Below are 19,502 nucleotides of genomic sequence, written 5' to 3' on the forward strand. Positions count from 1 at the left end.
GTGCTACTGCCAATCAGCATGTGACAGTCTATCCTTTATATCAGGCTCTGCGTGTTGGTATTCCGGTTGCTGTGGGTTTATTCATCGATAGTCGTTCTTTATTTGTAGTTCATTGTTGCTATTTGAGTTAACATTTTGTCAGTTTGAGATAGTGACTGGAGCTGTGGACGCTATAAAATGGAGTGCATTTCTGACATATTCTTCTGTTTGAGTTCAGTAGATGGGTGACAGCAGCGGAGGCAGTCGGAAACATTTGCCCTATGAACGGGGATGAAGCCATTGGACAGGGCACGACAAAGGTAGACCGTTTTGACATTAGTGGCTCTCCAAGTTCAGGAAGACATTCAGGATTTGATGAAGATCGTTTAAACGCATTAATCCACAATGATCCACGTCAGTGTACACGAGAAGTGACAAAGTGACGAACTATGATCATTCCACCAACTTGCGGCATTTGCAAGCAATGGGGAAGGTTCAAAAAGCGGGTGTGTGGGACCACATGCTCTAAGCCAAAATCATAAACTTCAGGGGGTGGCCATATGTGCATTCCTGATTGCTCGTCGTCAACTGGCTCTTGAACAACCCGAACCATTCCTACGCTGGTGACTAGAAATGGTGTCTTTATTCTAACGTAAGTAAAACGGAATGGTTGAAACCAAACAAAGACATCAGCGTATCCGCAAAAGATAATGCTATACAGTATGTGGAACAACGGCGGTGTGGTGTATCGCGAATTGGTTCCTCGAGGTGTAACTATCATTCCTGACATTCATTATCTATGTTGACGTCTTGCAGGCGCAGTCCAAGAACAACGATCATGAAGACTTGGTGAAGAGGTGCTACTGCAGATAACACTCCCCGCTTTCTGCTACATTGACGAAAAACACTATACAGGAGTTGGGTTTGGAAGTCATTCCAGAACCACCTCATTCACGTGACATTATGCCCTCAGATTTTCATCATTTCCTCTCTCTCCCGAACAACTTTCAAGGAACTTCTTTCCCGGATGAAAATGCGCTCCGAACATGACTCAACCCAAAACCATTTGATTTGTACAGAAGCATAATCGAAATATTACCCAGAGTTGACAAATTGTCGTAAATACTGAAGTAGAATATGTTATTGTTGTTTAAACTCTCCGTTACGTGTATCTTTCGTATTTATTAAACTTATAGGAAAACACTACTAGCTTATGCACCAATCCAATAGTTCTGCCATCATCAGTTTTCTGGTGCCTAGACAGCAGCTCTAATACATTATTTTTTGCATCTCATTTACTTATCTAATTCCTCACAATCACCTGATTTCATTCCACTACATACTCATACCATTACCGTACTCATACCATTACCCTTGTTTTTATTTTCTTGATGTTGATCTAATAACCTCATTTCAAGATAATATTCATTGCGTTCAACTGCTCTTCCAAGTAGTTTGCGCTCTGAGAGAACTGCAACGTCATCTGCAAACCTCAAAATTTTTATTCTTCTCCTTGATTTTCAATTCCATTTCCAAATTTTTGCTGGGACTCTTTTACTGCTTTCTCAATGCGCGGACTGAGTAACTTCAGAGATAGGTTACTAAAACCCTGTCTCATTCCCTTTTCGACGAAAAGTTCCCTTTCACGCCCTGCGACTCTTATAACTGCAGCCTGGTTTCTGTACAAACCGTAGATAATGTTTCGGCCCCTGTATTTTACCCCTGGTTTTTTTCAAAATACAAAGAACCCACCCCAGGCAGTACTGTAAAAAGATTTCTATAAACCTAAACGGACATTTGGCTTTCTTCAGTCTATATTCCACTATAAATCGTAGGATCAGTTCTGATTCGCTCGTTCCTACATTTCTCGAGAACCCAAACTGATATTCCCAAAGGCCGGTTTCTACCTATTTTTCCAGACTTCTGCAAATAATTTGTGCCACTATTTTGCAGCCGTAATTTACTAAACTGATAATTTGTCAGTGTTCAGATCTAAAGATACGTGCCTTCTTGAAATTGAAATTATTACATTCTTCTCGCTGTCTGAGGGTGTTGCACCTGTCTGATATTCTTACACTTCTGGTTGAATAGCTTGTGATGGGTGGCTCTCCCAAGGATTTCAGTTATTCTAAGTGAAGTTTTCCTTGGTTTCCTTGAGCAGGTATGTGTATGTTGAAATTCAGATATGGCCATATATCTACATCCTGCTTGTCGATAGAGTATGGTTCAGGGACTTTCTGGAAGTAGTAAGTCTCTTTTCCGTCTGTTGGCCTTCTAAAATGTCTATATTCTTATTTTTTCAGTGGGATAATATTACTCCTTTCTGTTTTTTTCTGTTTCAGAGACGTGAAATCAAATAAGCTGACGAAGATTCCGGACCTCTCGCAGTGCAAGGATCTAAGAGTCCTGTAAGTACAACAGAAAATCGGTAACACTGTATGCAAACTGCACTACACCCGTGAGCAATTGAACTAGCTATTACTGCTGTGTTGAGCGAGAGAAGGCGTTTCTGCCGCCAGTGAGAATCAAATAATTCGACGGATCACGTGACTACGATCATCAGATCTCGGATTTGCCCTCAGCGTGACAGACCCCTCAGGATAAGCAACAAGCACGATTACCGCATTTGATTATAGCTAAATCTTGTGTGCTTGATGCGCGGCGTACTCCAATCTGCAAGACTGCACAAGCACTGAGATATTTGCGTGACCACATCTCAATGGTATACTGTGCTACTTCGATTCCGGAGAAACTCACGCGGTCACAGTCAGTATGGCTAACAATGAATAAAGAAAAGGAAACACCAGAGCCGTATCATCAAAGAAATTTATTTCAAACGACTACTTGCGGCTCAACACTTATGCTATCTTCAGGTCCAGTATAAACCAAAAGAGTACTTTCTTAATTGGCCCATGTATTGTAGAACCCATATCATAATAGTTGTCGTGGATAGTATACACCAGGAGTGTATACTCTACAACGAGTTGTCGGCACTGTGGAATTGTAGAGTATACACTCCTGATGTATGCAAGCCACACTAGTATCATATGGATTCTGTAGTACATGGGCCAAGGAATGAAACTATTCTTTTGGTTTATACTGACCTGAATATGGTGTAAGTGTTGTGCCGAAACTAGTCATTTAAAATAAATGTCTTTGATGATACGACTCTGTTTTTTTCCCATAGAGATGGATCCCCTCCACGCCCACACCGGTATGATGGCCAACTCAAAAGGTCTACTGGCATCTCTGCATAAGGGTTAGTTTTCACTAGAGTGACGTGTCTCATGTGGAGATAGATTGGATCGAAGTCGAACGGAGGGTAGCGGTTTGAAGGGCAGAGGAAAAAAAGTGCCAAGGCAAGAGCCAAGAGAAAAAAGCCTCTGCGATAGTTAGGCCCGGTGATAAGTGTAGTAGCGGATGTCTTGCTGCCTGCGATAGGTCATGCATGGGTAGGCTTTGTTAGTAGTGGGTATCATGCAGGTCGATACCTTTGACGCTGTGCAGTGCTGTTGCTCGGCGGCTGCCGCTGGGTGCCGGTGTTGAACACTCGATCAGCGTCAGCAACCTGCAACAGGCTTATCATAGTTTTTGTGTCCGATAATTCAGATATCGGACGCACAGTGCAGGGTGATGTTGGCGAATTGTTTGTGCGTCAGTGGGCGAGCTCGTCGGTGTCCCTGCTGTGGCCTGTTGGTCGGCCCTAATAGCAGCTGGTAATTACCAGTCAGTGGTGCTGATATGCAGTGGCTTGCATACGTTTGTCGCTAGTTGGTGTATGTTAGCTTGCCATAGGTGGTTATGCCCTAGCTAGTAGTGTCTTTGGCCGCTTATGCTTCCACCTATGGTTGTAATCGTAGTTTCCTAGAGTAAGGATGAAAGGATTGTTCGAGTGTCTCGAGTTCCTGTATAGTCGTGTGGCGTGTTTTTTTAATACTTCCTTGAGGGTTTCAAGGTGCTATTCTTTGTGAATATCCACGTTTCATGTGTAGCTTGGAGCGTTTCTAATGATTCGTAGCACTTTGTTCTGTATGATCTGCAGGGGGCGCAGTCGTGTAAGAGCTGCATATCCCCAGACGTGAGCTGCGTACGTCATCAGAGATCTAATCAGTGTCGTGTATATGGACCTCGATACCCTCCTATTCAGTGTGCTTTCCCTGTTGAGCATTGGGTAGAGTTGTCTGAGCCTCGCGTGCGCTCTGTTGGCCACGTATTCACTGTGGTCCCCCCATGTAAGTTTCCGGTCCAGCCAGACACAGAGATATCTGACTTTCTCTCGGAAACGTATTTTGCGTGTATGTAGTGTTATCTGTCTACTGTGTTGATGTTTGCGCAGTAATTTCGGTCTGCGTGTAAACAGAACTGCTTCGCACTAGTCGACGTTTACTTTAATACGCCATCGTTCCAACCAACGCTCGGCAGTTCTGAGTGCCGTCTGTATTCGACGGTTTCCAATCTTGCGCAAGGATGACTGTGTCATCCGAGTAGATGTCTAACGTCGTGTTTTGTGTTACTGGGAAGTCGTTGATGTACAGGTTGAACAAGATGGGTCCTAGGATGCTTCACTGGGGTACTCCAGCTTGGATATGTTGTGTTGATTGTTTGCCCTGCACGTCAGTGTTGAAACATTTGTTCGTGAGACATGAGCGTATGAGACGTACGAGTCCGTCTGGGAAACCAGCTTCGCTTAGTTTGCGCATAAGCCCGTTGTGCCAGAGACGGTCGAAAGTTTTTTCGATGTCCAGGAACACGGCCCCTGTGGCTTTGTTCATGTTGTAGCCGTGTGTTATATGTTGGACTGCGCGGAGAAGTTGCGTCGTAGAGGGATGATTCCTAAAAACGAACTGCTCCGGTCTTAGGGTGTCATTGGCGATGCAGTACCTAGTGATGCGTTTTAATATTACCTTCTCAACAGCAGACTGATAGGTCGGTAATTTTGTGGGAGGGACGGCTCTGGTGTTTTCTCTATTTGTATCATCAGCCGCTGTCCGACGTCCATGAGAACGATGGTCTTCCACAAGTTGGGTAACAATGTGTTGCTGACAGGGTCACCGTCGACTATCGAGGGTTAGAACTGTGAACAGACTGCCCACAGTGCAAAAATGACTGGGAGTTCAGCGCTGCGCAGGAATAGCTGGTGAGTTGTCGTAATATCAAGAACAATTTCCTCAGCAAGGAGTTCAGATTCCATCACCCAATAGACGTACTTTCTGTCACTGCACGTCACACAGTACAGCAGCTATCATGGGCACAGAAGACACCGAGTGTAGGTTGTGTGTGTGTGTGTGTGTGTTTATAAATATATGTAGAAAAACAGTCCATGAGCATCCTGTGTGCCAATGCTTAATGCCAAATGCTGAAATGGGATGATTTAGACCCTGCCGCTGTGCAGGTAAAATATTATTGACTATAGCACCCTACAGACGAGCTGTACATTCAGGTAGACAGTGCACCATTCCATCGTTCCGTAAGTATGTCAGAAAAATTTTGAGGAATAATTTTTAGATACCACGGTGTTTGCGTGGCCACCTCGATCGGGCTGCTCCAACGCTGCCCCACTGGGTATGGGCGCTCACGATGCCTATCAGTTCTCCCGCAGGCAGGCGCAGGTTGTATAGGCTATCTCCAATTTTACTGCACCACGTTCTGCGAGGGAGCGAACTATTTTGCTTCCAACGTCCGTAAGCGCTTGGACAAAGCTTACCGCCTGTGGTTCAAATGGCTCTGAGCACTATGCGACTTAACATCTGAGGTCATCAGTCACCTAGAACTTAGAACTACTTAAACCTAACTAACCTAAGGACATCACACGCATCCATGCCCGAGGCAGGATTCGAACCTGCGACCGTAGCGGTCGCTCGGCTCCAGACTGTAGCGCCTAGAACCGCACGGTCACTCCGGCGGGCTACCGCCTGTGAATCAGCTGTTCATCCATCCGTGTCCACCGCCGCTTGCGGACGCCCAGCTGCCCGTGAACGGGCACTCGAGATCGGACATCCTGACCTAGATCACCTGACCTCAGTCCTAATGAGCATGGTTTCCGTTAGGTGGTCTTCAATCAGAACGGCTAACCAAAACATGGAGTAAATGTCACAATTCGTCGTCCCTGACATGAGTTAGATAGGGCGTGTTGCGTGCTACTCGCAGAATGTGGATAATTTAGTTGCTCATGACTGTAAGTGCTAGTTATTTCGATTTATACACGATATTTAATTGAACAGTGAAGTTTCCATTAGACGAATTATTTGTGAAAATTTAAAATTGATGGACAGATATGTTGGTTCTTCAGCTTCAATATATACCATTCACTCAGCATATTTCCCACAGTTGAGCTGTGTAAGTGCTGCTTGCAACAGACGTGATCCATAGTTGTGAACTATGGAAAATCTCCTACGAAGTTGCATGGCTATAGCACCTCTTGGACTATGGCTTGTAAAGAGCGCTCCGATGATTCAGTTTAAAGAGCATCGTCTGAGAACGACGAGATACAGGTTTGAATCGTACCATGAGCGAGTTTCAATAACGTAAATTGCAAGCTGTTTACACGGTTCTCATAACTGCAACTGTCTTTTGTTCAATGACGCTTTGATTAAACTCTTTATAGCTGCTCGTAAAATCCAAATTTATGCTCATAACAAAGCTGTATAGGTCATAAGGTAATGTCCGCAAATGTGATCCAGCCATTTCCAGCTGTAAGCGGTGAACTGTGCAGAGAGAGGAAATGTGAAATGACTACCAAGACATGTCAGCGTTTTCTGTTGAGGACAAAAGAAAATACTTATTTACCTTTGTATGTGGTCAGTTACGGAGGTCACACCCCAGGACAGACATTTGCAGGGTAGTGAGGTGGCCAGTAGATGTCACTCATGATTTCGCTACGAACAAATGCTGTTCATTATACGGGAGCAGGTGGAAGCTGGTTAACTGAGTTTTAAAATCACCAAAACCTTCCAACAAAAGACGTTGTCTCATAAAATCCTAATGAAATGGAGACTATAAAACACGCAGTCGCTATAGTGATGTTGTGTCTCGATAACATAAAGGCATTGCAAAAGCATCGGATAAAGCTCAGAGATGATATGGTCGTCGACGTTCCTCTACAAAATAATTTTACCGCTGTCGCGAGTTTTTATTTCTTTTTTTCAACTATATAGATGGCTTTCTCTGGGAACTCCTGCAGTCCACAAGCTCTCATAATATGTATTGCCAAAATAGTTCTGTAATACAAAGTACTAACCGAATGAGACGACTGAATCATTCTTCATGTTATAACCACAGTTTTCTACTACGAAAGCTATAACTATTTCACTACATGAAATGTGCGTAACTGTTGTTAAAATTCAGCCACGAGACATCAAAACTACACCTTGTTCACTTCAGTGAAAGGAACCTTACAACTGAGTACAGCTGAAGGTCAGTAACCTTTTTTCACAATTTCATGACAATCACGTCACGTACGTCAATATATGTGGAGGCTCTATTCGAAACTGCTGAAGTGAGCTTCGATGCAAATCGGTATTACCTGATGATGTTGTCACTACGGACAATACGATGGACTTTTCGTCAGTTTCAGCGTATTGGCGAAATATTGTGACTACGGCCACGCAGAACACTTCTTGATGGTCCAGTGAACCATATGAAGTTCAGCCATTAGACAGATAATCATTTATTTGCTATTTTAAACCAAATAAACGGTGCCTTTTGTGAAAGAGAAGGTTTAGAGAGGACAAACGAAAAATTAGCCAACAACGCCCCTTCTTCTGCATCAGACCGGGAATATTAGCCTATGACTATGGCCCACCAATGGTAGCTATATGAATTTTAACCAATACTATCACTTCTCCAACACGAACGCTAGAAAACTCCCCTTTATAAGAGGACGCGACACTCCTCTCTGACAGTGTTCTAGCAGTAGTGGACTCCAGAGGATCCTGAAGAAGATCCCAGCAGAGGGGTCGAAACGTCGATCATTTTAGTAGAAATATGATGCGGCCTAATAGCCCAGAAGATTTTTAACTACATTGACAAGGCCCACGAAAGCCTGCAGAATTACATAAAGCGAAAAATAGATTATCACTCTACGAAGAAGAACAGTGGAGAGTTCACGGATAAGGACAGTCTTCGAAATCTAAACCTCATCTAAATATCGGATAGCAACGGTCATATCATTAGAGTAGGAAATTGTGTTAGATAGAGTTTGTTATTTGGAACGGTGGATAATCAGTATGTAACGAGGTCATTACAGATGCACTAAAAAACTCGAATTGTATTAGGGTAGGGAAGGAATCGGCCGTGTCCATTTCAATCAACCAGACACATTTTAAAGGACTTAGGGAAACCACAGAAAACCTAAAACTGACGTGCCTGTCAGTATTTGAAGTCAGCACTCTTGCTCACGTTGTGGAACGTTTTCCTTTAAATTCACCTTTACAGAAATATGAACAAATGCGGAAAGCAGCTTAAAAGTAAAGGCGGGCTTGTTAGAAAAGATCACAAAAGAAACTGGTCAAAAACACTTTATAACATACACATATATTTGACAAGGATCTTTGGTACAGGAGAACAGCTTCCCTTAAACTCTTGTGATACAGTTATGCCGACTGGAAATATAAAAAATGGTTCAAATGACTCTGAGCACTATGAGGCTTAACATCTGAGGTCATCAGCCCTCTAGAACTTAGAACTACTTAAACATGACTAACCTAAGGACATCAGACACATCCATGCCCGAGGCAGGATTCGAACCTGCGACAGTATCAGTCGCGCGGTTCCGGACTGAAGCGTCTAGAACCGCTCGGCCACAGTGGCCTGTTGGAAATATAATCACGATATTGCAGTGACTTGTCTTATTCTTAATTAAGATGTTAAGTTCCTTTGGAAGCACACTAATTCAGAATAACGCAGGCATTGCAATATCGTATTTATCCGCCGACGTCTGGGAAGCGACTTTCAAGTAAAATGCCCTAACTGGACAGGAATATACATAATGGATGCACGAGTAGAGGAGGTAGACGCATGGTTGACGACATATGGAGCTCTGCGTCTGGCCGTGCATCGAGCTCGAGTAGCCAAATGGGAAGGCGCCGCTCATGATGAGCGAGAAGCCTGGGTTCGAGTCGCGGTCCGGCACGAATTTTCATTCTCGTCATTCCGCTCTACAGCTGATGGTTTTCCATATTCGCAATGGCGAATACATTTAATGAGAATATAATCAGTACAGAAAGCAAGTTTTAAACACATCGTTGATTTCAAAACGTTGAGAAGAATGACATCTCTTTACATTTAATAAGAGGTGATATGAAAAGCAGCGTTAATGGGAGCACTCCAGAAGTTTTATTTTCACCTGGTGGCCACAGGCTTCTGGAGGAGGCTGAGAGTAGTGTGAGGATATGTAATGTCGCGAATCACATTAATTCATAATCTCAAATTACCTCATTGTACACTGACAGAAAAAAATAGCAACACCAAGAAGGAGTTGGGCGACATAAACGAAAGTTGGTAGGTGTGTTTCTACATCTGAAAGACGATTCTATTCAAATTTTAGCGTCAGTCGTATAGGAATGGCACTGTAGCGCTACTATGAGGATGCGCATGATGTTTGCTTAACATATACGATTTAAATATCGTGAGCGCTAGTTACCTCTGAGATTGCACGTGGTGAGTTGATGTTAGTCGAGAATAGCTATAAGACGACGAAAACACCGTTATCAACACGTCACTGAATATGAACGATGTAGTGTAACAGGGCTACGAGAAGCTGTATGTTCATTCTGCGATGCTGCAGAAAACTTGGCAGGAATTCAGCCACAGTACATGACTGCGGCAGCGGTGGCCACGAGAATGGACGGTCGTAAGAAGACAGGGTTCCGGAGGGCCTCTTGGCAGTACCGAAAGGGAAGACCATCGTGTTCGGCGTACGGCTATAGCGCATCGTACCGCATCTGCAGCAGCAATTCGAGAAGCAGTTGGCACCACAGTGACACAACGAACTGTCACATATCGATTACTTCAGCTATAGCTCCCAGTCAGAAGCCCTGTAGTGTGTATTCAACATGGATTCTGCAAACAGAGATCCTACGAAACTCAGCTCGCTCGGTCCCTTCAAGAGATCCACAGCGCCGTAGACAACGGTACTCTGGTTGATGCCGTGTTCTTCAGCAAGGGATTTGACACCGTCCCGCTTTGCTTATTTAGTGAAGAAAATACGAGCTTATCGAGCATCTGAGCAGATTTGCCATTGGATTCAAGACTTCCTTGCAGACAGAACACTTCGCTGTTAATAGAGCAAAGTCGGCAAATGTAAAGGAAATTTCTTGAATACCCCAAGAGAGTGTGATAGGACCGTTACTATATGCTAATTTAAACTTTCTCGGCAAATCTCGGTGATGAATCAGACTTAGCCTGAAGAAGTAGGGAACTTGTTGAAACGTTGCCGCAAAACGACGCGTTGATTATGCTGATAACCCGTGAAGACTTCATCATCAGGACGGTTACCGTTTACAGTATATATAAATGATCTAATAGAAAGCGTCGGATGCTCTTTAAGGCTGTTCGCAGAAGATGCGGTTCTCTATAAGAAAATAGCAACGACAGAAGATAGAAACGATTTGCAGAATGACTTCCGGAGAGTTGGTGAATGGTGCAGACTCTGGCAGCTGCCCCTGAACGTAAATAAATATACGAGGGTTGGTACTTAAATAGTGGCAACCATTTATTTACAGCTCGTACAAAATCGATACGTGTTTCAAAGTTTTACTGACCTTCAAAGTAGTCACCAGCATTGTGTATAACCTGTCGCCAGCGATGTGAAAGTCGTAGGATACTCTTAGCAGTGCCAGTTGTGTTGATAGTTCGAGCGGCGCGGTCTATTGCCTGACGAATTTGTAGCAGTTCTGAAGCGAATGCCGTGAAGTGTTTCATTCAGTTTAGAAATCAAGTTTAAGTTACGACGGCTTAAGTCAGGGGAGTGCAGTAGGTGGTATAGCACTTATCATCCCCATCAGTCAAACAACTCAGTAACTGCTTGCACTGTACGTGGAGCATTGTCCTGCAAAACTATGGTGTGGTCCTGCAGAAAGTGTCATCATTTTTGTCTCTTAAAGTTGTCGTAGGTTGTGTTCCAAAAATTAACAGCATAGAGAAAGAAGTGATGACACTTTCTGCAGTACCTCACCATCATTTTGCAGGACAATGCTCAAGCACGTACAGTGCAAGCTGTTACTGATTTGTTTGACTGATGGAGTTGCTAAGCGCTTACCACCTACTGCACTCCCCTGACTTAAACCGTCGTAAGTTCAACTCTATTTCTAAACTGAAGGAAACACTTCACAGCGTTTGCTTCAGAACTGCTAAAAATTCTTTGGGCAATAGAACGCGCCGCTCGAACTGTCAACACAACTGGCACTGCTAAGAGTATCGTACTACCTTCACAACGCTGGGAACGGGTTATACACAATACTGGCCACTGCTTTGAAGGTCAGTAAAACTTTGAAACACGTAACTGTTTTATACGAACTGTAAATAAATAGTTGCCACTATTAAAGTTCCAACCCTCGTAACAGTGTGGCAAATATATATAGGAAAAGAAATCTACAAGTGAGCAGCTACACTATTGATGACAACCACTGGGGACAGTATCCACCGAAAAAATCTGGATGTAACTATCCAGAGCGACCTTAAATGGGATGAGCACATAAAAGAAACAGTGGGGAAAACAGATGCCAGACTCAAATGATTCAAATGGCTCTAAGCACTATGGGACTTATCGTCTCAGGTCATCAGTCCCCTAGACATAGAACTACTTAAACTTAACTAACCTAAGGACACCACACACAGCCATGCCAGAGACGGGATTCGAACCTGTGACCGTAGCAGCAGCGCGGTTCCGGACTGAAGCCCCTAGAACCGCTCGGCCACAATGGCCGGCTGCCAGACTCAGATTCGTAGGAAGAATCGTAAGGAAATGTAACTCATCCACGAAGGAAGTGGCTTATAAGGCATTTGTTCGACCGATTCTTGAGTATTGCTCGTCTATCTGGAATCTCTGCCACATAGGACTGATGGAATAAGTAGAGAAGATAATGAAGAGCGGCGCTTTTCGTCACGCAATCGTTTAGCAGGCGCGAGAGCATTACGGATATGCTCAACAGGCTCCATTGGCTCTGAGCACTATGGGACTTAACATCTATGGTCATCAGTCCCCTAGAACTTAGAACTAATTAAAAGCTAACTAACCTAAGGACATCACACAACACCCAGCCATCACGAGGCAGAGAAAATCCCTGACCCCGCCGGGAATCGAACCCGGGAACCCGGGCGTGGGAAGCGAGAACGCTACCGCACGACCACGAGCTGCGGACCAGGCTCCATTGCAGACGTCACAAGAGAGGCGTCGTGCATCACAGAGAGGTTTACTATTGAAAGTTCTCGAGAGAACTTTTAGTGAAGAGTCGATCAAAATATTACTTCCCCCCATATACGTCTCGCGTAATGACCATGAGGAGAAAATTCGAGAAACTGGAGCCAGTACAGAGGCTTACCGATAATTTCATGCTGCCCGCCACGAACTCATCTCCTATGCCAACTCTTCATCTCAGAGTAGCATTTGCTATCTACATCCTCACTTATTTTCTGCGTGTATTCCAGTCTATGTCTTCCTGTCTTCCTCTACAGTTTTTCCGCTCTACAGCTCCCTCTAGTACCATGGAAGTCATTCCCTGATGTCTTAACAGATGACCTATCATCCTATCCCTTCTCCTTGTCAGTGTTTTCCACATATTCCTTTCTCGTTCGATTTTGCGCAGAACCTCCTCATTCCTTACCTTATCAGTCCACCTTAATTCTTCTATAGGCCACATCGCAAATGCTTCGGTTCTCTTCTGTTCCGGTTTTCCCACAGTCCGTGTTTCACTACCATAAAATGCTGTGTTCCAAACGTACATTCTCAGAAATTTCGCCTTCAAATGAAGGTCTGTGTTTGATAGTAGTAGACTTCTTTTGGCCAGAAATGCCCTTTTTGCCAATGCTAGTTTACTTTTGATGTCCTCATTGCTCCGTCCGTCATGGGTTATTTTGCTGCCTTGGTAGTAGAATTCCTTAACTTCTTCTTCTTCGTGACCATCAATCCTGATGCAAAGTTTCACGCTGTTCTCATTTCTGCTACTTTCATTACTTTCATCTTTCTTCGATTTACTCCCAGTCCATACTCTGTACTCATTACAGTGTTCATTCCGTTCAGTATATCATATAATTCCTCTTCACTTTCACTCAGCATAACAATGTCATCATTGATATCCTTTCACCTTGAACTTTAATTCCATTCCTTAACCTTTCTTTTATTTCCATCATTGCTTCTTCGATGTACAAATTGAACACTAGGGCCGAAAGACTACGTTCCTGCGTTACATCCTTTTTAATCCGAGCACTTCGTTCTTGATCGTCCACTCTTATTATTCCCTCTTGGCTAATACGTATTGTATATGATCGATCAACTGAAGCATTTCTTCTGCCAGCCAAGGATTCTTCGCAGTTGCCTTCTTTGTACTTAAGTTTTACTTTCCAACTTCTGTGATTGCCCTTTTTAGAAATGCCAATTGCTCGTCGTCTGTACTGTCTACTGAGCTATTCCGTACTGCTGTATCTATAGCCTTAGAGGACTTCAAGCGTATCTCGTCATTCCGTAATACTTCCGTATCCCACTTCTTTGCGTATTGATTCTTCCTGACTATTCTCTTAAACTTCAGCCTACTCTTCATCACTACTACATTGTGATCTGAGTCTATGTCTGCCCCTCGATATGCCATACAATCCAATACCTGATTCCAGAATATCTGCCTGACCACAATGCAATCTAATTGAAATCTTTCTGTATCGCCTGGGCTTTTCCAAGTATACCTCCTCCTCTTGTGTTTCCAGAACAGAGTATTCGCTATTACTAGCTGAAGTTCATTACAGAAGTCAATTAATCTTTCTCCTCTCTCATTCCTTGCCCCAAGCCCATACTGTTCTCTAACCTTTTCTTCTACTCCTTCCCTTACAGCTGCATTCCAGTCACCCATGACTATTAGACTTTCATCTCCCTTTACGTACATTATTATCCTTTCTATATCCTCCATATACTTTCTCTGTCTATTTATCTTCGGCGTGAGAGGTCGGTATGTATACCTGAACTATCGTTGTCGGTTGTTGTCGATTCTGATAAGAACAACTCTATCACTGAGCTGTTCACAGTAACACACTCTCTAGCCTACCTTCCAATTTATAACGCATCCTAAAACAGCTATACCATCTTCCCCTGCTGTCGATATTACCCTACACTCATATGATAAGAAATCCTTGTCGTCTTTCCATTTCACTTCACTGACCTCTACTATATCTAGATTGAGCCAATGCATTTCCATTTCCAGATTTTCTAGCTTCTCTACCACGTTCACGCCCGGACTCGTAGAACGTTATCCTTTTGTTCGTTATTCAATCTTTTTCTCATGGCCACCTCCTACTTGGCAGTCCCCTCCCGGAGATCCGAATGGGGGACTATACCAGAATGTTTTGTAAATGGAGAGATCATCATGACACTTCTTCAATTACAGGCCACATGTCCTGTGGATACACGTTACGTGTCTTTAATGCAGTGGTTTCCATTGCCTTCTGCATCCTCATGCCGTTGATCACTGCTGATTCTTCCGCCGTTAGGGGCAGTTTCCCACCCAAGTACAAGAGAGAGCCCTGAACCTCTGTCCGCTCTTCAGTCTTCTTTGACAACGCCGTTGGCAAAGTCTGTATGACGCCTTACCCGTGGTCTACGGGTAGCGTCTCTGATTAATAATCAAAATTTTCTCGGACCCAGGTTCGAAACCCTCCACCGCTTAAATTTAATAAACAGCACTGGTAGGCCTGCGGAGTATGATGTAGATGTAGACCCAAAACCACTGCTAACTGCGACTTCATTGGTGTCAAGCGAGAGTTCATTGGAGGGCAGTGTGGAGGTTTGTTGTATTTTCTGATGACCGCAGGTTCAGCGTCGGTGCCAGTGAGACAGGTGTGTTGGTTAGAAGGAGGCAAACTGAGGGCCTGCAACCAAATTGTCTGTGTGCTAGACACACTGGACCTATACCTGGAGTTAAGACCTGGGATGCGATTTCGTATGAAACTACGAGCACTGTCGTGATTATCCCACGCACCCTAACTGCCCATTTGTACGTTAATCCGGTGATTCGACCTGTTGAGCTGCCATTCATGAACAGCATGAAGTGTTTCCCGACAGGATAACGTTGTCCCAAACATCACTGTTGTAACCCAACATGCTCTACAGACTGTCGATATGTTGCCTTCCTGTGCTAGATCACCAGATCTGTCCCCAGTCGAGCTTCATCGGGAACGACAACTGAAGCGTCATCCACAAGCAGCATTAACTGCCCCTGTACTGACCGACCAAGTGCTTCAGGCTTGGAACTCTACCCCACAAACTGACATCCGGCACCAATAAAACACAAAGCATGAAAGTTTGCATGCTTGCATTCAACATTCTGGAGTTTACAACGGTTATTATTGTACCAGCATTTCACATTTGCAATGACTTACCTCGCACTTCCATTAACACGCGATATTGCATTGTTAATCAATTAAATATGTTACCTGCACGCCCGGTTAGCCGTGCGGTCTAACGCACTGCTTTCTGGGCAGGAAGGCGTGCCGGTCTTCAGCTCGAATCAGCCCGGCGGATTAGTGTCGAGGTCCGGTATGCCGGCCAGTCTGCGGATGGTTTTTAAGGCGGTTTTCCATTTGCCTCGGCAAATGAGGGCTGGTTCCCCTTATTCCGCCTCAGTTATACTATATCGGCGATTGCTGCGCAAACACTTTCTCCACGTACGCGTACACCATCATTACTCTACCACGCAAACATTGAGGTTACACTCGTCTGGTGTGAGACGTTCCCGTGGGGGTCCACTGGGGGCCGAACCGCACAGTAACCCTGGGTTCGGTGTGGTGTGGCGGCGGGGTGAGTGGACTGCTGTAGCCTGTTTTGGGGTTGTGAGCCACTGAGGGCTACGGCGGGGACGAAGCCTCGCCGTCGTTTCTAGGTCCCCGGTTCCATACAATATAATACAAATATGTTACCTAGACAAATGTATTTCCGAAGTTGTCCTCTCAGTGCGCGCAGTTCTCTGAATGCCTTATGCTCGTTCACTCATTGATAAAGGCTCGTAAATTTTACTTAGTGTACACTGAATTTTTGCGCTGACAAATCGAATCTCAGGTCATAATTCAGACGCGGCAGAAAAGTCAATTTTTGTAGCCGTTTTCGCTGAATATACCACAAAGGGAAAGTAACCACAGTTTTAGGAAACTTGAGTACTATTGCACTAGCGTAAGCTGGTCAGTACATCCTACCCCATTTAAACTACATCTGTAGTCCCCAAGCTACTCTATGGTGCACTACGGAAGGCGAATAATAGTGCGGTGTGCCTTTCGTATTGCATTCGCTCTAATACATGACTGAGATGATTGTCAGATTAACTGAAGCCTTCCAGACTTCTTCACCAGCTCACAGCCAAGTTATCACCTTCCAATTTAAATTGTACCTCGAACTACTCTACGGATGAGTCACTACAACCAACATTTCAGGAAGTAATATATAGGCAAAAAAATATTGTCAGTGTTCTCTTCCTGTTTCTTCCCGTATAACGCCACACACCACACTGTCATTACGTCACGTGACGAAGCCGACATCAGGTATCTGGAAGTTCATATGAGTATGCAACAACTTCTCTCATTTCATTTCCCGCGCAGAAATTAGTGCGTTAGACCGCACAGCTAACCGGGCGGGCAGGTAACGTATTTAATTGATTACCATTAAAATATCGGAGGTTAATGGAAGTGCGAGATAAGCCATTGAAAATGTGAAATGCTGGTACATTAATAACCGTTGCAATCTCCAGAGGGTTGAATGCAAGCATGCGCTTCCCGCGCACAACGTCATTTTCACAACGACGGCTGTTGATCATTCCTGTGCCTCTCCCGCTCTGCTTAAGCAAGTCGCTGACGGGTTGCGCAGCACGTGTTTTAGTCTTCTCCATCTTTTACATTAACTCAATTTGGTAAAGACCATAGTTCGACGATCTGCGGTTCCATCGCGAGTGACTTAAATTTACTTGGTATTCAGATAAAATGTGGACTAGCACCTGTCATACCCAAGGTTAAATTATGTGATCGTTTCTCTTTAAATTTCCTCGGCCAGGTACACCTGTATGCTGTTGTGACTGATTCCAGTGACCGCTACCAATCGCGCGTAAGTTACACGCATTATATACACTCCTGGAAATGGAAAAAAGAACACATTGACACCGGTGTGTCAGACCCACCATACTTGCTCCGGACACTGCGAGAGGGATGTACAAGCAATGATCACACGCACGGCACAGCGGACACACCAGGAACCGCGGTGATGGCCGTCGAATGGCGCTAGCTGCGCCGCATTTGTGCACCGCCGCCGTCAGTGTCAGCCAGTTTGCCGTGGCATACGGAGCTCCATCGCAGTCTTTAACACTGGTAGCATGCCGCGACAGCGTGGACGTGAACAGTATGTGCAGTTGACGGACTTTGAGCGAGGGCGTATAGTGGGCATGCGGGAGGCCGGGTGGACGTACCGCCGAATTGCTCAACACGTGGGGCGTGAGGTCTCCACAGTACATCGATGTTGTCGCCAGTGGTCGGCGGAAGGTGCACGTGCCCGTCGACCTGGGACCGGACCGCAGCGACGCACGGATGCACGCCAAGACCGTAGGATCCTACGCAGTGCCGTAGGGGACCGCACCGCCACTTCCCAGCAAATTAGGGACACTGTTGCTCCTGGGGTATCGGCGAGGACCATTCGCAACCGTCTCCATGAAGCTGGGCTACGGTCCCGCACACCGTTAGGCCGTCTTCCGCTCACGCCCCAACATCGTGCAGCCCGCCTCCATTGGTGTCGCGACAGGCGTGAATGAAGGGACGAATGGAGACGTGTCGTCTTCAGCGATGAGAGTCGCTTCTGCCTTGGTGCCAATGATGGTCGTATGCGTGTTTGGCGCCGTGCAGGTGAGCGCCACAATCAGGACTGCATACGACCGAGGCACACAGGGCCAACACCCGGCATCATGGTGTGGGGAGCGATCTCCTACACTGGCCGTACACCACTGGTGATCTTCGAGGGGACACTGAATAGTGCACGGTACATCCAAACCGTCATCGAACCCATCGTTCTACCATTCCTAGACCGGCAAGGGAACTTGCTGTTCCAACAGGACAATGCACGTCCGCATGTATCCCGTGCCACCCAACGTGCTCTAGAAGGTGTAAGTCAACTACCCTGGCCAGCAAGATCTCCGGATCTGTCCCCCATTGAGCATGTTTGGGACTGGATGAAGCGTCGTCTCACGCGGTCTGCACGTCCAGCACGAACGCTGGTCCAACTGAGGCGCCAGGTGGAAATGGCATGGCAAGCCGTTTCACAGGACTACATCCAGCATCTCTACGATCGTCTCCATGGGAGAATAGCAGCCTGCATTGCTGCGAAAGGTGGATATACACTGTACTAGTGCCGACATTGTGCATGCTCTGTTGCCTGTGTCTATGTGCCTGGGGTTCTGTCAGTGTGATCATGTGATGTATCTGACCCCAGGAATGTGTCAATAAAGTTTCCCCTTCCTGGGACAATGAATTCACGGTGTTCTTATTTCAATTTCCAGGAGTGTATTTTTATTCAGGGTCAGCTGAGGTATTGAAATTACGTTTCCACGTACTCCCGCAGACAGGTGTGTCGACACGTGGTTATAAAGGTCTAGATCACATGGCCGTTGTAGGTTGCTTTGGTCCGTTATTGCTATAATCCCCTCACCCCCTCTCCTCCATCAGCTAATTTTATTCAGAAAGAGGAGAATGTGAAACAGTATAATGAAACCACGTGTCGTCACGTCTCTGCGAGGTAGTACGCGGAAACAAATATTTTTTATCTCAGTCACTGACTATCCAGCGTCTGTATCGGATTTAATGTAATGTATACTCCCTTTTTAAGATGACAGCATATCGGAACGGAACGTTCGGATTCTCCACTAAATTCGTTATTCCTCGGCATGATAATCCAGGGAATGTGTGACAGCTCACATACTACAGACACGTGTTTTGTGTTCTATCATGAGACGATATGAAACGGTGTCGAAGGCTTTCAGATTACCTGGTTTTCAATATCTGCAACTGTCTTTTTTAAGTGATGTAACAGAGCAAACCGGATTGTATGCAAGCCAGTCAGCCTTCCTCTCTTATTTCACGTCTGTCACCGTTTCAGCTCATCGCAACGGACATTATGTAACCGTAGGCTACAGTATACCATAAGAATCAGTGCTACACAGTTTCTAGAGTACTCTACAGTGAGGCGAATATAAAGACGGCAACCCCACCTGGCAGTGATATTAACTCTTCCCCCATCGGCCTTCTCCTCCCCCCCGCCCCCACCCCCCGGTCCACTCACCTGCTCACGTCTTCCACTC

At 45.2% G+C, this 19,502-nt stretch overlaps 1 protein-coding gene across 1 annotated transcript in view; it reads left to right on the top strand.

Moving 5' to 3' along the window:
- LOC126199490 (lutropin-choriogonadotropic hormone receptor-like) overlaps window positions 1–19,502 on the top strand; it is an 877,483-nt gene that overhangs the window by 598,610 nt on the left and 259,371 nt on the right. Inside the window, exon 9 of the mRNA XM_049936411.1 lies at window positions 2,322–2,387. Within this exon, the coding sequence (XP_049792368.1) occupies window positions 2,322–2,387 (66 nt within the window). The remainder of the gene's footprint in view (window positions 1–2,321; window positions 2,388–19,502) is intronic.

The sequence above is a fragment of the Schistocerca nitens genome, chromosome 8, assembly GCF_023898315.1.
Source record: "Schistocerca nitens isolate TAMUIC-IGC-003100 chromosome 8, iqSchNite1.1, whole genome shotgun sequence".
NCBI lineage: Eukaryota > Metazoa > Arthropoda > Insecta > Orthoptera > Acrididae > Schistocerca > Schistocerca nitens.